Source organism: Nyctibius grandis, chromosome 12 (assembly GCF_013368605.1).
Source record: "Nyctibius grandis isolate bNycGra1 chromosome 12, bNycGra1.pri, whole genome shotgun sequence".
Classification (NCBI taxonomy): domain Eukaryota; kingdom Metazoa; phylum Chordata; class Aves; order Nyctibiiformes; family Nyctibiidae; genus Nyctibius; species Nyctibius grandis.
The window spans coordinates 21221412-21242390 of NC_090669.1; the positions used below are offsets into that span (position 1 = coordinate 21221412).

Genomic DNA, 20979 nt, shown 5'->3' on the forward strand with positions numbered 1-20979 from the left:
GATAATACACGTAAGGAACCATTTCAGTAAGCATAAAAGGATGTTTGAGTGCTAGAAGCTTCAAATAATGAGCTTTAATCAATAGCATTTATGTACTTAATTGTTCAGGGAGAACTTCATCAAACTCCCAGTCTTTTTTTCTCTTATTCAGTCTGTCTCCTCCCATACCACACCACTTGTTCAGAGCAGTTCTGCCTCCCTCATAACTGGCACTGTACTTCTCATTTCACCAGTTTTCTGCGTGCCAACCTCATCATATTTGCTCTGTGCAAAGTGCCAGATGTGTTGGCAGGCCAGTAGGAATTATTTTTATATACAGTAAGGAATAGTTTAGCTTTTGTGCCCTCAAGTAGCTGCAGTGAGACAGCAGAGTCATGGTTAACTTTAGTCATGCAAGTTCCACTTAATGCAGAATGATTATAAAGCAAATTCCCTTTCTGTTGAAGCTTTTAAAGCAGGAGGAAAATCCAAGAGATAGTTTTAATGTGGGACTTGTGTTCATAGGTCAGAATAGCAAGATAATGTCTTTCTTCCAGGCTGTTAGCAATAAAAGAACAGTTGCATGTAGTAAAAACAGTATGTTCTGGACTCCGTGCCAGTAGGGAAAAAAAAAAAGAGATTATTTTGCAAATTGAAAAAAACCTTTGGTTCCTATAGGTTGATAGCATTTGTTAAACAAGATTGCAGGTGAAAGGTGTTCCATAAGTAGTAATAACTCTAATAGTAGTTCTGTGAACTTGTAAGGCAGTAAGACTCTGAGAGGATGTAGAATCATTTACTCAGACTTCCTAGAATTTCTTTGAAAAACTTACACATTTATCCAAAGATGTTTTTGCTCTGCCAACTCTGCCCAAATTTTTATAAAACAGTCAATTTATCTTCAGGAACAGACTGTTGTTTTCCCCGATAATGTTAACCAGACTTGTGGTGAGGCCAGACGCAGTGGCATTCAGAACAAGTCATAATTGGTCTGAACCACCTTATTTTTCAGATGGCATCTGGTACTGTGAGCAGAAAACAGCTAGTGTGCCCGAGTGCATAGTTCAGGATAAAAAGTAAGGTTCAAATAAAATATATATTTTTTAAAAAAGTGAGCATAGAAAAATGTATTCACAACAGAGCATTAAGTTCTGATTTCAACAGCAAAAAGTTTGAGGGACTAGTTACTACATACATCAACAATAAATATTTTTCCTTAAAAATTATTATAGTTGATAATCTGATGTTTATAATGATATATCAGTATTGCATAATCTAATGTTTGCTTCATACTGTCATTATTCATTGCAATAAACTTGCATCTGACATGTGGTATGACTCAACCCAAAGGTCATGTTGGAAAAGTGTTTTTTAGTGTTTGAGTTGCTTTTATGTTATATTTTATTGCATACTTTTGGCTTGTAGTCTAGTACAATGCAGGCTGCTTAACTTATGCCAGTACTTGGAAATAAAGATGCTGCTTGCTCAGGGGTCCTGTTCAATGTGGAAAGGATGTGCTAGTCTGTCTGAACTCTGTCACCCTCTTCTGTGACGACAAGGGTTATGGAAACCAGGAGTTTGTGACTTTGTATATACCATGAAATTACTTTAAAGGCATTTAATGAGAGATAAATCATGTAACTGAATGACTTCAATCACATTTTTACCATTCTGAAGGTGTGTGAACCAACAATGAAATACTATAAAGCTCTAGTGTGGAAGGGCTGAGTGACTCCTGAGTCAGGAAGGTTTGTTTTACGCCACAAAGTTGAGCAAACAGAAGTAAAATCCAAATGGTCTGTGTCAGTGAGCATTGAAACAGCACTGGAATGTTGTTCTATCCAGCTCCTATTAGCATTGTCAAGATTTGTACTGGAAATTTTGTTTTTATCTGGAATGAGTCTCATCCTAGGTCCTGTATTGCATCCTCCACTTCAGTAGGGATTGGTCATCCTTATGAACTCTGTTGTAGTTTCTGGTTAGTCTTGAATCACTAACTTTTGGCATTGTCTGCAAGGATTAATTTTGAGTGAGGGCTTGGTATTCCTCTTAAAATGAATATTTTTTTTCCCTGTCAAACTGAGAGGCTGGGACAAAAATCACAAAACTTCTTTAGCTATAAAATCTGTGTGTGTATACACAAGAGAAGTTAGGTGTAGTTCTGACAGGGGGTAACATGAAAATGCATTCTGCTGCTAATGCCCTTATACGTGAATAGAAGGGAAGATGCACGTGGCAGATGATTAGTGCTTGATTCATTATCTTTATTCTCGGCCTGTTCCTTGGTAAACTGTATGTTCAGGAAATAATGTAGACTGCTGGCCAGTAAACTTGAAGGAAGACCATAATTGGGATTGGGATCTGTGGCTATGTTGTGAATGATTGACATTGCTTGAAATACTCTTTTTTTAAGTGATTAAATAAGTTACTGCTCACTATTGATTATAATTTCTTAAATTTATAATCTTGCTTAGACTAATTTTAACATGATGCTTTTGGGGAAAAATGTGGTTCAAAGCTCTTAGCTTCTTGAAACTAGCTGTACTTTAAGAATGTTATGGGGTTGCAGTAATCTTCGTTTTTAGGGGATGACTAACGTGATGAATGAGAACACTGTGACTATTGTGTGCTTTTTCAGCTGTTGACCTCTAGTATGAGACGCTTTAAAAAGATATCTGAGAGCGAGTTAGACATCTGGACTAATTGCACCAGTTCTTGTGTAGGCCAGAACAGTAATGGCAATAACTTTTGGTCACCATCAGTGTGGATTTGAGAATAAGTTTTTATCTGTAGCAAATCTTGTGAGCCTGTTAGGTGCTAAATTTTAAAGTTTATGGAGACTACGAAGAAAACTGGAAGAGCTCATGGTAACTTAAGAAAAGTTGACTGTAACTTGAACCTGACTCTTTCATTCTGTGCCACAATTAGAATTTCCACAATCTCTGTTTTTAGAGGATTACCCCAATGGGACGTGGCTCGGAGATGAAAATAATCCTGAGATGCGGGTCCGTTGCCCCATCACCCCTGCTGACATGCTGCACATCAGCACGAACTGCCGCACAGCCGAGAAGATGGCACTGACATTGCTTGATTATCTCTTCCATCGGGAAATTCAGGCCATCTCCAACCTTTCGGGCCAGGGGAAGCACGGGAAGAAGCAACTTGATCCTCTGATGATTTACGGAATTCGCTGTGAGTATAATACTGAAACTTTTGAATTTATACTGTGTAGATAAGGCAGAAACTGTCTGCTACTTGCAGTTAAACTACGTTTTGTAACAATGGGGTATGTATTATTGTTGCCAGAAAGATGTTTCATTAGCTTTTTTTAATGAAGGAATCCTAATGGGCTGGTTTAATTTAATTGTTGTGGGTGTTCACCAGAAATTCCTCAATCTTGAAATCTGAATTTAGATTTCTTTGCAACTACCAGCTGTGAGCACGCCAAGTGTAGTAAATACCAGAGAAATATTACTTTCTCAGATAGTGGAACAAATAATAAAACAAATTACATGTATTTAAATATTGTTCAAGTGTTCAAAACAGTATGGTCTTGAATCTTAGTTTTTTCCTTCCCATTTGCATCTTGCTATTATACAGTGACTTCTAGTAGGGAATTACTCAGTGAATACACTGAGGACAGCCAAGTCTGTTCCATGTGCTGTGGTGTAAATAGTTTTCAGTAAAGGAGGTCGGCAAAGGCTTCTCAAACAGCCAAGCATCTGACACAAGTGTTACAGCTCGTGTGATACCTTTGCTATGCATGTAAAGAGGAAACAAATTTAAATGTTAGTGCGGAATTAAGAGAGTCTAAAAATGACCAACTTGACTAATTGAACTAGATTTTAGCATACGAGTAAATCTCACTGTTAAAAGATTCTTTATAGTCACATTTTATGTAGGTCACCAATGGATTAGTGGGAGTGATTTGTTATACTAGAGTGTTTTGCATGCAACTGCTTAAAGTGCCAATTAAGGCTTAAGACCATAACCAGAGAGAGCTTATTTTGAATGGTATTTGAAGAATTTGATGTTTTGTTTTTATGTGTCTGTTAGGGCAATGTGTTTGATAGTTACATGGATGAAAATATGAAGAATATTCAACAATGAGACTGCTGTGCTTTCTTGACACTGAACAGAGCTCAAGAAATACAGTCCTATTGACCTGCTTTTGTTTCTAGTAATTTGCTGGCTGTCTCAGGGAAATTGCTAGGCAAAACTAACCTGTTCAGTTTGCTGCATTAGGCCAGATTTTGTCTCATTACATACCTGAAGCAGAAGAATTCAGACTTCTCCTGCAAATATATGAAATGTGTAATTTTAAGGGAGATTATGATTCAAAGTAACTTTGATCTCCAAAAGCTTTTTATCTATTGAGCTCATCAGTGTAAATGACATTGTTCCATTGTGTTTTTAGACCTTAGGTTTTTGTTGACAATAGAAATGAATGTTGCTCCAATGTTAAAGCAAGTCACTAGCAGCCCTTTTTCCCATCGCTTAAATCTGTGAGCACAAATCAAACGAGTGAGTTTATAACTATTTATGTCGGAAGAACAGGTTTTTAAAAATATGAGCATGAGGAAGGAATGTGCTCACATGACTGAATGCTCAAGCTAGGGATTATGTCATTTGTGTGAGGCATTCTGACCATGAAGAAACTGGATTATAGAAGTGATCCCTGCAGTTGGAAAAGATCTGCAATGGCAGAAATGTGACAGCAGTGGATCATAAGCAGCAGCTTTCTGAATGATGGGCACAGAAACCACTGTGTGTGTCTTTGATGCCATAAGCACGGTTCAGAAGGTTTGGGATCCAGGTGTCTGGAACATATCTTCATTTCTTCTTTTTGTTGACTAGTGTGTTGCTTTCTTCTGGGAATCAGTCCATAACAGACTAGGGATTGTGTGTGCCTTCTGGAAAAAACATACGTGTGAATCTGACCAGAGTTTACTTTTTTGGGTACCTAAATGTTAATGGTCATTGAGATTTGCTATCAGCAATGACAAAGAATCCTGTGGCAACAAATGAAGAAAATGCATGTAAACTTGATGAAGCAGCAAATTTAATAGTAAAACATTGATCCAGAAATGATGCCTTCATGTGATAACCTAATATGTCATCACTGTGAATAATGAAGTTGAAATGAAATTTGATTTCAGTTGCCTGTTTATGAATTTGCTGTGATGTGAGTGAGCGTATGGCTGACTCATAACTTTCGAGGATGAGATTCTGGCCGTGTTCAGTTCAGTGGCAGAACTCCCGTTGAGTTCAGCTGTGCCACGATTTCATCCCTAATATTTGTCAGAGAGGTACTGGGAAGAGCCCTGCCGTGCCGTATCCTCTTTGCTTTACCAATCCACAGACCATCTGTTTTTTTTTTTTGCTGGTAAAGTGTTGTTCCATAAAAACTACCAAAAACTGAGTTCAGTGCTAGCGTGGGAACTAAATTAGGTTGTTGTCCTAACAATGTGGTTTGCTTCTGCTCTAAGCAGTAATACTTTGATGCATTATTTTGAACTTAAATGAAAAATCTAATGTCATCAGCCTCGTGTTTGCCAATCGTAGCTAGAAAAGCTGAAGCCAATATAAAGGATTTTATTTTTCCTTTTGTTTCAAGTTTCTTAAAGTTTGCCAGTGGAAAGATATTTCTTCCTCTCTTTTTCTAGAAGAAAAAGAAAACACCAACCAAATCTGTATTTAATAGAGAATATTTTGTATAATATGCGGAAAGTATAGAAAATGAAGAGATGTATGTTTATTAAAAATTCCTGATATACTGCAGAAGGTTTGCTGCAAGAGAGATGAAAGTTTATCTTTGGAAGTATAAATTTTCACTCGTGGTATAAATTTGCTTGTGGGGTGGCAGTGGTATTGAAGAGAGTTTTTGGGCAAGAAACCAAAATGACTTACACACTATATGTCATTAAGTAGCTCATTACTTCAGCCCTACTAAAAATGTAGACGTTTTCTGGTGAAATACGATATAAGAACATCCTCAGCTGTAATTTTCTTTGTGTAACAGAAAATACAGGTTTAGCTCTTTTGAGATTTTGTAGCAACCTTCACGAATGAGTTTGAAAAAACAGATTTCCAAATTCAGAATTTGGCATTTATAAGAAACTTTATAACACAAAGGATGATTTTACATGTCGTCTTGGAAAAATTTGAGAGGAGATTTCTGAAGTTCATAAAAGAAAATATATCAATAGTTCTTATTCTTTAATGTTATTTTGTTTTCATTTAATTACTTAGATTATTTTAGTTATTTCCTGTGTGTGTTAGTGTGTCATTTCTGCGAAAGCCTCTTGCATCTTGCACATGTGTTTCTGCAGACTCTCACCAATCATTTTTTAACATGCTTGTCAGTTTTGGCTAATTATGACAAGAGGGTAGAAGATTAGTACGTACAAATTAAATGCAGAACGAGTGGTTGAGTGGAGGAAGGAGATACAAATTCACTAATTGCGTTAAGGGGAACCTGTGCCCTTAGTTTGATTGTATTATTGGACACCAGAAATCATCTTTTGGCTCCATACAGTCGTCTGTTGCTCAGGGAACTATTTATACATATTGACATAGCTCTCGCATTAGGGGCTTGAGTGTTGTTTAAAAAAAAACCCACCAAAAACCCCTCAGTACCCGCAGAGGGGGGGGCACCGTGGTGAAAGATGTATGAGTACTGTTACAGCCAGCTTAGTACTATTCTGTTGAATTTTACCATCTGCTTCCAAGACTTCATAGAGTGAATTTTTGCTGAATTCCATTAATGAGTTAACATTTATTTAATCCAGAACACACCGCTGTCATTTAAATAACATAGGAAAGAAGTGTTATCCGAAAATACCTTATGATAAATCTGATTTTTAACTACATGGTTAATGATGTATATTCTGTTTTAAATGGCACATAACTTTACTTTTTAAGATGCATTTAAAAATGTAGAATAGAAAGAAATTGGTAATCAAAGCTTGGTGTTTCTGCTGTGTCATAATATTGCTTCCAGTAAAGATGGGATCACCTTTCTGCTGTACTAATTGAAAGAGATGTTAATACACTTTGATAGAAGAATGAAACATTGCTGTGTGCTCTTCAGAGGGCTGTTCAGCTAGAATTAAGCACTGTACTGCTTTACGAAATCCACTGACACAATACTGCTCGAGAAGCAGACCACCCACATTGGTTTGATAGGAAACACATTTGACTCCTGCTTGATTGTGTAATGTATGTCAGATGAGAGTATGTATATATGCATATATATATTAATGCACGTAACCCAAACATAACTCAGGTTGGGCCAGTTTAAGCAACTTGTAACTTGGGTCGTGTAAAATCTGCAGATCGCAGTAAGTCACTACTGTTTCAGCTTCTCGTTTGCTTTTAATGAAGATTTTGATCTTAATAGCAATGCAGGATAAACAATAAATATACCACACTTGTGTTCTGTCTGTCTTAAGCATTATCATGCTTTTAAATACTGGAGGAAAGGTAGTAAGTTGCTTCTCATAGACAAAGTGTTAGCTTTAATATTTCTCACCAGCGGATCTGTTTTATGAGTTACTGCAGACTGTTGTTATTATATAGAATGTTTTATATAAATAAGCATTAGTTACTGAGGATGTACACTATAAATACAGAATGTATTTAGTATTTTGTTTTTTTTTTATTTTTTCTGCTTTAAAAAAGCCTTTTTTAATTGCTGTATTTTTAGAAACTATACCCATTTTCCTTTTATATCCTTTTTTCCTTCCTAATCTTAGTATGCTTTTTTTTTTCCACTCTCTCTGTCTCCTTGCATTTCCTGTTTATAATTCTGGGCCTCATGTGTCTCATTTCTGAATATTGTACGAGTCACCAGCTGTCAGAGTGTATAGTATATATACAATCATTTAAAACTGCTACACCTAAATGCAACAGAGATCACTACAAGTCTTGGTTATCAGCAGTTGTAGACGTGCATCTAGACCTTGGATTCCATCAGGAGACCGTTGGAGAACTTCAAGAAAAAGTCAAAATTTTTCAAATTGACATTTTGTCATATCTCTTTAATAGTTCATCAGCACTAGAAACTGATGAATTTCTGTAACTCGGATTGTTTGACTACAATGCTAACTGTCGTTTCAATCCATCCCCCTTGACAGCTCATTCAAGAATAAGTTATGCTCTGGATACCCTGGAGGTTTGGGGGGAAGAGGAATGGGTTAGTGGCAGTGCTCGAGCTAGTAATTTGTTGAGGATCTCTGAAGTTTTCTGTTTAACCAGTGCTTCTGTTTATTCATTATATAGGTCATTAACTCATCTTCCAAGCTATAGTAGTCAGAAAAGAAGTTGTGTGGTTTGTATCTGCATGGATGAGCTAATCTTGCGGTCCCTGGAAATACTTTTTGCCAACATTTTCTTCTCCTAGTAATAAATACCATGGGCCTCGCTCTTTGGAAATAAAAACTCGCTTCAGCCTGTTCCTTTGAGGACTGCGGTGTTATCAGATGCTGTAGTGCATTTCTCCTCAGCTGCCAGGTCGTGGCTTAGAGGTAGGACAAACTTCATTTTACAGTTGGAAGGGTTGAGTATAAGCAGACAAGAATTTGCCTGGTTCTGCAGCATCATGCCTGTGGCAGATGGGGGAGGTGATGCAGGTTCTCCTGAGCTATTCAAAACCTCTGCTCTGAATCTTACCAAGCGGACCAACTCCATCTGACAATTTCAGGAAAGCTGCCTTGTGGTTCATTCTGAAGTCCATGAGAGCGGTGACTTGTTAGGGGCAAAACTTGGGAAGAGGAGGGGCAGTTTGCAGAGGTGTTGAACTATCTCATACTCGAGAATGAGAAACAAAGTCTGAGAGTTCAGCACATCTTTAAATGGAAAGAAGTGAAAGAAAGCATTTCTGCTGTGCTTTTCTTATATCCAAAAAGTGTTATTTTTTTTTGTACAGCACCCTCGGGAAAGGCCTTGTGATGCAGCAGTGCTGCTTTTTACAAACACGTTGTCTTCCTCAGAGCTGCAAAAGTCTGGCTTCTGTTCCAAATAGCTGCTGCTTTGTGAATCAATTAAATGCTGCCACATGGAGGGAAGTGATAACCTCTTTTGAGGCGAGGCAAGAAGATAATATGAGAACCCATTGAGTTTATCTCAGCACCGCAGTTCTCATAAATGGCATCAATGCTGGCACTTGCTTACTGACTTTATGTAAGCACTGTAATTTAATGCTGGCTGTTGTTTTCTTCTTTCCTGGGCACTTACATTTATTTCAATTACTTTCCTGGCCAGTTACTGTTTAATAAACTGAAATGAAGGCAGCAATTTGGGGAAATAAAATCAATTTTTGGCAGTGTGTTTCCTCTCTCCTTCTCACACTTCTCTTGTTGTTCTTGCATTATACAAGCGATTAACTTAATTTTCCGTTCTTGAACATAAGCAGTTGCTTAGCCTGTCAGTCGCAACTGTAGTTGCATGTAACTTGATGGTACGTGATGTGCTGTCAAGCATTTGTGAGTTTGTAGGCTCTAAAGAAAGAAGAAAACTAATGCATTAGGTCACTTGGACCATCTCTTCCCAGCTGATGCACAGTTGTTCCATCCTGTCAATACTTTTCCTCTTTGGCCAGGCTTATTTAAAGTACGTACTGAAGTGCACCAGTCCTCACTTCTAGAGGCAGCTGAAAACATTCAGATAAGTCTGTGAGCAGAAAAGCAGTTTTCTCAGTGACTTTAAGTGTTGCTGCAGGAGTGTGTAATGAAAGAAGGGGCAAGTTGTGTAATTTGTAAGAAAGATGTGCTCATTGAGAAAGTTACTGCTACAGCTATGATAACTTAATTGAACGAGTGCTGTTTTTTTCTAATGAAAATCAAGGGAGTCTTGCGTGGATTTCAGAAGTCATTACGTATTCATGTATTAACAAGCCCCAAACCATGATGTCAGCAAGAAGTATTGGACCATTTATAATCAATGTGGAGTGCAACGTCCAAGGATCATCTTTGTCAGTGCTGAAGATCCATCCGAGCTATGAAGTTACAAGTGGAATAGAGGACTCTTTGTGTCACAGTTGTACTAATCACTGTTTTCTTTGGGCTGATTCCTCCAGACATGGAACTTCTCCAGTATTATGACTGCAGGGTAGTTACTCCAGTGTGCAGCAGTGGTGTCCCTTTAGGGCCTAACTCAGAAGGATGTGGAGCGTGCTTTACTCCTCCATCTGTGGAGAAGGCTGGTGGTTACCCACTATCACTCAGGCTCAGTCCCTGCATAAACAAAATATCCTAATGAACTTTCAATGGGCTCCAGACGAGAAATATTTTCTTTACTACTGAAGGCCTATAAATGACAAAATTGAACTTTTATGGTGTGGTTTTAGAAGACATGAAGAGTCTAAGAAAGTATTTGATCCCTGACATTTTGAGAGGGAAAGCAGCTCAGCCACCAAACAGAGATAGATCAGCGCAAAAATAACGTACGTTCCTCTGGAAAACGCATTGCTGCATGCAAGGAGAGCTGTGAGTTCACAAAATCTCCTAAACAGAATTCCAGAAAGTTGCATAGCTTTTTCTTTCCTGGCTTTGAACTTTCTTTTCTCCATTTCACAAGGGTTAAAAAGTGAAGTGAGGAGATGCCTCAAGCTGACTGCAAGTAAAATGTAAATAAATTCCCGCAGCGTTCAGGTTTCTGTCGTGCCAATCCTTTCCAAACCCACAAGCTCCTTCGGAAGGGGAGAAATTTTCGTTGTTGATTCATGAGGGAGTTTTTCTTGGCGGCACGTGGGGTGGCGTTTGCCATCCAGATGGGCTCCCGAGGCACTGCGGCGAGGGCTTATGTAACGGGATGGCTCGGGAAGGGGGTGGTTAAAGCCACAACCCTCCTTTTTCCATCGGTTCTGCTGCCGGCTCTGTCAGATCACGTTGTGCTGCTGTGTAAAAGGCAAACAGCTGTTTAATCAACTGCTCTGTAAAATTGTGGCTATCAAAAATGACCTGATCTGTGGTTATTGGCAGCGGCTCCTTAAAATCAGAAGCATTTATTTTGATCAAGCGTTATTGCTTCAATTTAGGTGATTCCATTTGTTTTGAGCATCAGACTTTGATTTCAAACAGTAAGTTGATCCTTTGGCAATAAACACATCATATATTTAGGTATGTTCCACTCCAAAACAGAATGACGTCTGATAAACCTTGTGGGTTTGTTTCTCCCAGTGAGTAAAAGAAATACCAAGAGCTTTTCTTGCTGCCTGTGATCGTAAATGAATGCTCTGACATTGTGAATGTGCAAAACTAAAAGGCAAATTAAACTGAAGACTTAAAAGCATTATATCCTGTAAGTACATTTTTATTATGCAAAAAAGAAGGTAATAACTATCATGAGCATATTAGGTAGTTTATTTGGAAGGAGATTGTTAGTGGCCGGGTAAGTCAAACAAGCGTTGGAGTCTTTAGGTCCTAATCTTCCTGAAAAGCCATTTCAGATGAAAATGCTTGTGCAGTCTGGATGGAATGCTGCCACTGCAGTTTTTAGCTGTACAGTTATAGCTATATGAAATATGCAATTTTGCTTTCATACCGAGCCCCAAATGTTGCATGAGTGTATATATTTTGGGAGGAAATGAAACATAGATCTTCTTTTTTTGAGGTATCTTGTTTTATGTGCTGTCTCTTTGGATTTTTACAAGATGTGTTTTAGAGCAAACAATGTGTTTTCTTTTAAAAAAGGGTGAAAAAATAGAAGTAAGTGTATGTCATTTGTCCAATATCATCGTAGTGGAGTACCTCATGTAAGTTGTGAGCTGTAGTGAGCCTGTAGTAGATGACATAAAGACTTTTCTATTTGCAGATTATAAAACCTATGGTTTGGTCTAGAGTTATTTTCTTGTGGGCTTGATTGATTCATTTAATGAGTTAGATGCTTCATGTTTTTGATAATTATACTCTGGTTATTAAACAGTTACATTTGTGCAGCTGTTGATATGCTGTCACCATCAGAGAAGTGTGATCAAAAGATCCCTACGGCAATGCCTTATGGCCACTACTGTAACACGCTGCATGGACCTCGCTTCAGTCAAAGTATGCAACCAGGAACACCAAAAATACTCTTATTTCTGTAGCGATTAATTCGCTCACTTCCATTTCACAGCGTATCCCTGGTTCTGCAGCTCTGCTAACCTTTTGTAGCGCTTGGCATGTGCTGTGAGGGAGTCGGAGATGGAGAAAAACCACACACGGACGGAGAAAAATTGCTGTTAGGTGCCAGGATGGTCCATTTGGTGCCCCGCTAGACAGCGGGGTCGGCGTGCTGATGGGGCTCCTGCCTGCTCAGAAGAAAACGGGTTCTGCCCTTGGTAAAGCAGATCAAAATAGATGGGCTGGTTGTCCAGAAAAGGTGGTAAGGTGTGTCTGAATGTAGGAGCTCTTCTGTTTTAGAAGAGGATACGTTGGTGGAATTTGTAGATATGAGATGCTAATTAATTTGTCTTTTTGTTTTGGAATTTCTGGTAGGGTCCTGTAGACCTGCATGGGTCCTTTTAATGTGTAGAACAAGGGCATTTAAAACAATTTTTCATTTTGTGTTTCCTCTGCTTCTGTGATTTGTTAAAAATGAAATATTCAGGCAAATATTCCAAATAAATATTAACAAAATATTCAGACAAATTAACTTCTAATAAAACAAAATTACATGTCAAATATTCTGATAACTGGAAGCTAGTTGTTATTTCTTTTGAGGAACAGTACATTGCCAGAATGAAACCTGAGCCAGATCTGCGTATAAGCATCAAGAATGTGCTTACTTTTGTAACATTTGGTTTCAAAATGCTTTAAATCTTTTAAAACACAAGACATTGTCTCTGTGTCTTACAGAAAGCAAGAACAGAGAAAAAGAAACCTCATGCCTTTTGGGTTATACTGCTTTCTCATATATTTTTTTTTTTTAAAATAAGAACAAACAAACAAAAAACTACCTGGATGTTGGAGACCACGTATTTTAGCTGAAGCAGAAAGCCAAGGTGAATGGTCTCTTGCAGTAGGCCTTTGATCTGGTATGCCTGTGACAAATGCAAAAAATAAATGTGGTTACAGCCATCTGTCTGCATCCACCAGATCATCGGATCTGCAGCTTCAGATTGACAGAGAAGGTTGTAATAATGAAGTGAATAATTCACTTTCACTTCATTCTGTTATTTGAGACACAAGCCTGAACGTGCAAACGCTTTTTATGTTGTCTGGTAGATATTTCAAACAAGTTCATTTCTGAAATGTTTCTTCAACACGATAGAGTAATTTGACATTACTGAGGGAAACTTTCTTCCTTGTTCTTCCAAATGCTTTAGTGTTCTATTTGCATAGAAATGTAATCAGCAGATTGCTAATTACACTGTTTAAACACTTTATAAATAGTTGCTGATTGTAGTTTAACACTTCTGGTTTTCTTTGATGCTGACACATCAAAATGCACCCTTTTGATCCCAGAAAGTATTCCTACCAGACAGATACTTAATTTGAACTTGGCTTTGTTTCAGGAGCCGAGATGAGAAAACATTGTTTTAAATTATTGGTTTTCCTGAAATAACTAAAACATGCTGCTTTCATATATACCAGAAAGGAGATTTTCATTGTAAAAGGGGGAAGCACTGAGTGATAAGATTTTACCTGAACCCATCCTGTTCTTGAACTCGGGGAGTTTCTAGTAGTCATAGTCTGGGGCAGATAGTGTCTTGGTAATTGTAATACCTGTATTCCTGGGATTTTGGGGAGTGGGAATGAGACACTGATAGGCTGATGTCAGTTCACTCTGCAGAAATGTATGTCCCCAGTCTCACTTCTATTCCAGTTATCTTGTAAAAGGCATGAAAATACAATGTTTGGTTCCTTTATGTGCTGACGTGTATTTATATAACACCCACATCATGGTGGCAGCTGGAAGCCAGCAGAATTATGCAATATGAGTAATACACTCCTGGAAAAAACATTTTTTGGTGTCCCTAAAGTTAGTCCTTACTCCCTAAATTGTCTAATCTCATGCTTACACTTAAGACCACTGACTTCACTGACGTTTCTCACATCTGGAGCATTTCCTCAAACATGCCTGCCTTTTTCAATTGTGTTTGTAGTGGTATTTGTGGATTTCCTTACTGTCTTGTCATGGAAGATTTAATTTTCTTACTGTAGGTAAACCATTTCTAGGTATTTGTTGTAAAGCAGTTGTTGTAAAATTAGCAGTTATGTGTTTTGTCATAAAGTTACCTAAGCTAAGACTCCTTGTGATCTCTAGTATAGAGTTGAGTTCCTGCTATCCAAGTAGAAAGGATAATATATATATATATTATATATAATAATATAATATATTATTATAACTTACTTGAAGAGTATAACAAAATAATCTGTTTTCTATGGAATCTTATTTGCAGAAATCCTCTTCAGCCGTATCTTCTGTACCTAGGAAAACGGAGCATTTCTTTTCTTTAGAAGCTGACAATTGAAAATTTATTGAAAAAGTTCAGATTTTGTGAACATTTTATAGTGTTTGATTTTTATATTTCACTGTTTACAATATTCTGGTTACTGACACAGGGTTTAGTAAATCCTTCTTTAGCTGTGTGTAGTAGAAGAGGATTTCAGTTGTATTTGAGGCTGTTCGTAAGTACCCCCTGAATACGGTTTGTACTATAACGTGTGCACACTCTAGTCTCTAGTGGTCTATAAGTTTATAGCTGTTTCAAAGGTATGAATGTAATAGTTAAAGAAAGAACTCCAGAAATAAAATGGAAAACGGAGTAATTGCTTGGTAGCTGAATTTTCCTTCCTTCCTCCCTCTCTCTGTGTTTTTAACAGCTCCCTCCATCTCCTTTTGGATGTTGTTTAGCCTGTGGATGAGAACAATGTTATGGAAAGTGATTATCTGGTGACATGATGGATGTTCACAGGCGTGTGACCTTGGAGAAGCTGCCAAGGTTCTGCCACCCCGCCAACTGTAATGGGACGAGTTTTCCTTGAATGAGGATGATGTTGCCCTTCCCTCCTGCATCCCTTTGCCCAACCCTAAACACTTCTGAGTTTTGGAGAGGGAAACTGCCTCCCAGCTGTGGAGATCATACCCCCCAGCTGTCAAATGAGTAAACAATTACTCTTTTTAAAATTGTTTCAATATGGTCAAGGCACGATCATAATTACATTTAAAGAATTGAAGCCTGAAGGCGCAAGAAGTAACTTCAGAGGTGCTTAATTTTTTCCTCCGCTGTTCCAATATTTAGTGCAGCAGATTTTGTAGTCATATCGTTTAAAGAACTCCAAATGTATGACCCTGATGTGAAAAAATGCATTTTGTTAGCCAAACCCCCAAATAATCGCCCCTCTTCATGATTCTGTGCAGGCAGAATCTGAAGCCTTTGTTTTTCATAATATCCATCATATTCTTGTCAATTAAAAAAAGATTCAGTTCATCAGTTTAATCATTTGAATTTTGAATATGACATCCTGTTGCTTTTTCTAGACTTTAAAAATTATGTTGAATTTGGAAATGGAAGGAACAGTTAACCAAATCTCTTTGGATTACACATTTAATTTATGTATGTCTTTATTTTATACATGTGGCTGTTGGATTCTCTGGTGGTAACACTTTCCCTGATCTTTCAAAATGTAACAATAACAGGGAAGGTCGGTGCGGTCTCAGTATAAATTGCAGCAAAGGGAACTCTGCCATGTCCATGACAATAATGATTTACCTTTTAATTTTCTAAAGAAATCTGGTATTCACAGAGCATGGCAAGCAGCACAACCTAGCGATATCCAAATGTAAGCTATTGACATGAAGTTTGTTTTTTAGGAGGCTGATTTTGAATGCGGTATCGAGATGGAATATTTCATGTCTGGTTTTGATATTACAAATGTCTCCTCTTCCTTCTCAATTTGTTCTTAATTAAATTTCTTTACAATTTAATGTTTTATGTGGATTGTTTCATCTGCTGACTTCTGACCTTTAAGAAAGAGATGATTACTTTCTCAGGAACATTGCTTTCATGGGGTTTTCTTTTTTTTCTAATTAGCCCTATTTTTAAAAATACCAACCCTTTCTCCCCCCTATTTTGTACATTTTGGAAGCATATAGTCATTTCAGGCATCATTGCTCACGATATTTGTGTGTGTACCAGATCATCTTCACTGCATTTCCAAGCTTTTTTTTCCTTTCAATCACAGAAATCTTTGTTTTGAGATTCACAAGAAGCATTTTAGAACTTGTTGTGTCACTCATCTTCTTAGTTTTATAGAAACTTCGGCAAGAATGTGCCGTGTTTCTAATCTAGGCTCTGGAAGGCAAAACTTAGTGTGATGCACCTGTTGGCTTTTAAAGCTGATTTCTTTAGTATTCCTGATGCACACACGCCTTCCTCCTGAGCTTTTGCTTGATAAGATTCGAACGCTGGTTCTTGCTTGCAAACCAAGTGATTTCCTCCTTGTGCGTTTCAGAATAGCCCACGTCTCTGTGAATTCTTTGTGCAGACCTTTTTGTCCCCCAAGCTGCTGCTAGTATGTGTCTGGTCTATGGAAATCGCTGAAGCTCTTGCGATTTATTAAATAACTGACCTGTTTTAAGTCTCTGGTGTTTTCATAGAAAGCTTTGTTTAGGAAGTGAGGTTCCCAGAAAAAGCAAACTTTGGACCCTTAACATTTAAAAACAAGCACACCCTTTGTTTTGAATGTTACCGGCATTGTCCTAAATAAAAAAATTGCTAAAAACACACTCAGCCATCCTTAGATGATCTAAATCCTTTACTTCACTCTTGTATAAGTGCATCTGTCTTCCAAAATACTGTTGTCTTTTTGCCAAAGTGCTGAATTATACTGTTGAATGTATTTTTAATGTGTTTTTAGCAGGGTTGTTGCGTGGCTTGTAGATATTGTGCTGCTTACAAATTACAGTGCTTCATGCTGATTTTGACTAGCAAATGTTCCGAAAAAGTTAAATCCCTTCTCACTGAAGTATTTGTCTCTTCTAATATGGACTTCCCCAAGTGAAATATCTCATTTGCAATATCTTGCTTTAGTGCTGCCTTTTTAACTTTTTTTTTGGTATTTGACATACTCAGAATGAGACAGCTGAAAGCTCTCCTGCCTGTGATCATTTATGGATAGAGAACAGCAAGGCAGCACGCTTCAGTTTTCTAATATTGTTTGCACATGTTTTCAGGATGTATCTCTCTGCTGCAGGTAAATCATATTTCTAATGTTATGGTGAACTTTGTACCTACTTAAAAAATACTCCGCTGTCGTTAGCATTAGATTTTTCCTCAGTCATCGGTGGACTGTTATGAAATGTGGTTGCTAAAGACCTGTTCGTACAATAACGTTTTAGATTGTAATACCAACTGGATAGATTTATACATCTGAAATTCATTTAACCTTTATATCAACTATCTTTGTACTTAAGGGCTAATTTTTCATGCCTAATTTGCACATGCAGTTACTGTGACTGAGTATGCAGTTATGGTAAAAATCTGTGCAAACAGCAGGTGTTTCGTTTATGCCAGTTTTACACCTTCGACCACTGTAACAGCTAAGTAAGAATTTCATGAATAAGGAAAAAGAAATAAGGGCTCCTGGTTTGGAAATCTGTGCGTGATGTCTTAGGTCTCTCTAGCCTAAAATGTTCTTCTTTGACTCTGCCTTGTTTAGCTTGTTATCTATTTTCCATGCTTTCCTCTGTAGTCATGTTCTTTCCATGAAGGCAGTGGTCTCTCTAGCCAGTAGTTCATGGCAATTCCTTATCACATTGATTAAATGATAGCTTTTGTGATCAGTAAGTAGAAGGTGGTCTTTCCCTGTCTTCCTCAACAGGGCAATTTCTGGGACGTTTTATGTCACAGCTCTGGCACTCATCTTCTCAAGCTCTTGTCCTACACGGCTTGGGTCTCCTCGTATGAACAGCTCACTGCACCTGAGACTATCTTATCCCAAATAATTTATATTGCTTTTGATTTCTCTTTGAATTAAGTGACGTCTTGGAATATCCCATGGATTACACTGCAATAGTTAAAATTCCTAGCTAGACTGCTTTTCTGGGAGAGTTTTCTCTGACATACAGTTGATTGTCACCTCTCTAAACAGAGCAGCATACAACGTGAAAGGCATTAAAATATATTTATGAATGAAATATGGACTTTTTTTTCCAAATAACCACAGAGCATATGACTCTGTTTTGTGTAGGACTACACAAGTACTTTTGTCTGTACTGACAGCTGAAGTTGTCTAAAGAGTTAAAGCACAACTATTTTTATTGGACATTACTGCGAACATTTATAAACCCATTTCTCTGCGTAGTGCATATTAGTAATAGATTACACTGAGAAATGTGGTCTCGGTATTACAATACAGAATGTGCTTTCCTTTTGCTGACACCTATGGAAAGGAAACTTGCACAGCAGCAGATGATCATTTCAGTCAATTTTCCTCCTTTCCTACTCCCACCCCCTTTTTGGAGACATAATGTACGGGTTGTAAAGCAATCTCTAAGTAACGTGCTTGCTGTCACTTGCCAGTGAGAAATCTTGAGGCCTTTAAAGTGCTTTTGAATTAGCTTTTTGCTGCCAGTGTTTTCCTCCTCTATATTCTCTATTTCAAATTGCTTTTTGAACAGATCTATGAAAACATTATTTAGAGCATCAGAAAATAAATGTGTTTAAAAAATGATGATGGCTTAAGAGATCCAGGACTCCACTTGACTACATTAGATCAGTAACCTGCAGATTCCAGTTTCTGAGGCCTCTGGGCTCATTTGTAATACAAAGGAAAGGACAAAGCTCTTAGTTTGTGCAAACCTGGAATTTTGTGGCTGTAGGCTTCAAATCATTTGTCTTACAGGAGCAGACCATATCCTGTTCCTAGGACTATACAACAGCTTAAGCAAGTACTTCACAGGATCAGGATCCTATTTGAGAGTAAGATCAAAAACCCAGTAGGTCGAAAGGATTATTTTACTTTGCAGGGTATGGAAACCAACTGATACCAAAAGGAAAATTAAGAATCTTAGAGATCCTTTAACCATAGGAATGTTGAGTAAAAGCATATATTACAGCTCTGGATTGTTTTTTAACTGCGGTATTGCCCATCTAAATCTGGAAAGCTTAGAAGTACTGAAGTTTTAGAGGATGTTAAATGTTCAGATAGTTCTGGTTTAATTCACGGGTTTTGAACCTTTGGGTTTACTTTTTCAAGTGTTTTTTTCTGCAGCTGTGAGGATTATAAATTTCTCTTATCATACAGTCAAATGCTCTCAACTGTTGATGCTTTAAGCAAAACATAAACCACTCTGAAGCTTACAGTGAAATGGTGAAAGTATGTAGAAATATGAGGAGGACTGTGAAACAGCTGACAATGCACAACATGTTTCCTTCCCAGTTTTAAAGCCATTTGTCCAGATGTTGAAACTATTTCTTGTCATACCTGAAATAGGCTTTTTGCTCCCTCTGTTTCTTGTATAACTAGGCTTCCCCTTGGGGTGCAAAGGTTGCACATGGTAATGAACCTGGTTTGAGTTGGCAGCAGGACTCAATCTATATGAGCTTTGTTTCAAAATACTCAGTTCAACTCACGAGTCAACGCTGTGTTTATATAACAGTTTAGCAACTTAGCACCAAATGCGGGAAAGTGCGTAATGTGGCTCTTTAAATGACTTAATAGTAGTAGTAACATTTTCAGAAGATTCTAATTTCGTGTTGCATTTTTAATGGATTCTGATGAATTTTGAATTGAGCTTTAAAAAAGGTTTTTTAATAGGGAGCTTTATATGGCTTGCTACTTATCACACTTATACATACTGTGGGGCACTATCAGTGAGAAATAAAGCTTTATCCAGTTTTGGATTTGGAGTTCTGGATCCTTCTGTTGGTCAGTGTGCGACAGCTTGAATTGTATATAGTGCAGTTTACATGGGTAGAAGTGTAGATCAGAAAATTTCATAGACTGATGACATTTTAAAATACATAACTGCATGTGTATGATTACTTAATGTTGTGAATGGTTGTTGAAGTCACATCACTGTGTAGCTTTGGCGTTTTTTGTAATGTCATTGTGTTCCTTTAGGCAGTGTAAAGCATGAGGGCAGTTCTAAAATGTCCAGAGTTGTTCACCTGGTGTATGTGACTGTGTGGCATCTATGCATTTTCCTGAAAATACAGATTTATGCTGATTTTTCACCCCTTTGTGTTTCTCTCTAATTACAGGTCACCTATTTTACAAATTCGGAATCACGGAGTCTGACTGGTATCGAATCAAGCAAAGCATAGATTCCAAATGCAGAACAGCTTGGAGGCGGAAACAGCGAGGGCAGAGTCTTGCTGTGAAAAGCTTTTCAAGGCGAACACCTTCATCATCGTCTTACAGTGGTTCAGGTAAAAAAACAAACCAACCCCCCCAAAATGACAAAAACCAAACCAACCCCAACAGAAATGGAAACTTACAGCAATAATGCCATTTGTTTTTCCATATACCTGGAAATTATTTTGATCTTAAGTTATATTTGCAACAGGTGCCTGTAGTACCCACAACTGAATATTTTTGTGTAACAAAGATAAATGGAAACCCCCACATTTCTCACAATTGAATTTTTGGAGTGGATTTTATATTATTGCATTTTTTTTTTTTGAGATACCATTTATCATTGGCAAAGAGGCCTCTCTGTTACAGTGTGTGTATGTCTACAGTGCTCCTTAAGGAGTGTATCCGTGTACTAAGTGAAGCCAACCATTTGTAGTTAAATCATCATGGGCCTTCAGTGCAATCTGGTACATTTGGAGTACACGGGGCTTGTACCAAAGTAGATCCCTGGTAGGATGAGCTTCTAATCCTGTTTCATCTACCAATTGGAGTCACTGCAACTCCTGGTTGCAGTGAATTAATGATCCTAGAAGGGAAGTGAGATACGTGTGTGTGTGTTCACAAAGAGAAGAGGGAGAAGGGAGGCTGTCTCTAAAACAGTAGTAAAATACAGATTTGCCAGAAATGGAAGTGTAGTGTATTGTGGTGTGTGAGA

The 20979-nt window shown here is 37.7% G+C and overlaps 1 protein-coding gene across 2 annotated transcripts in view; it reads left to right on the forward strand.

Moving 5' to 3' along the window:
• BANP (BTG3 associated nuclear protein) overlaps window positions 1–20979 on the forward strand; it is a 149164-nt gene that overhangs the window by 43909 nt on the left and 84276 nt on the right. For both annotated transcript variants that reach the window (XM_068411376.1, XM_068411377.1), the window contains 2 exons: window positions 2932–3171; window positions 20171–20338. In XM_068411376.1, coding sequence (XP_068267477.1) covers window positions 2932–3171; window positions 20171–20338 — 408 coding nt within the window. The remainder of the gene's footprint in view (window positions 1–2931; window positions 3172–20170; window positions 20339–20979) is intronic.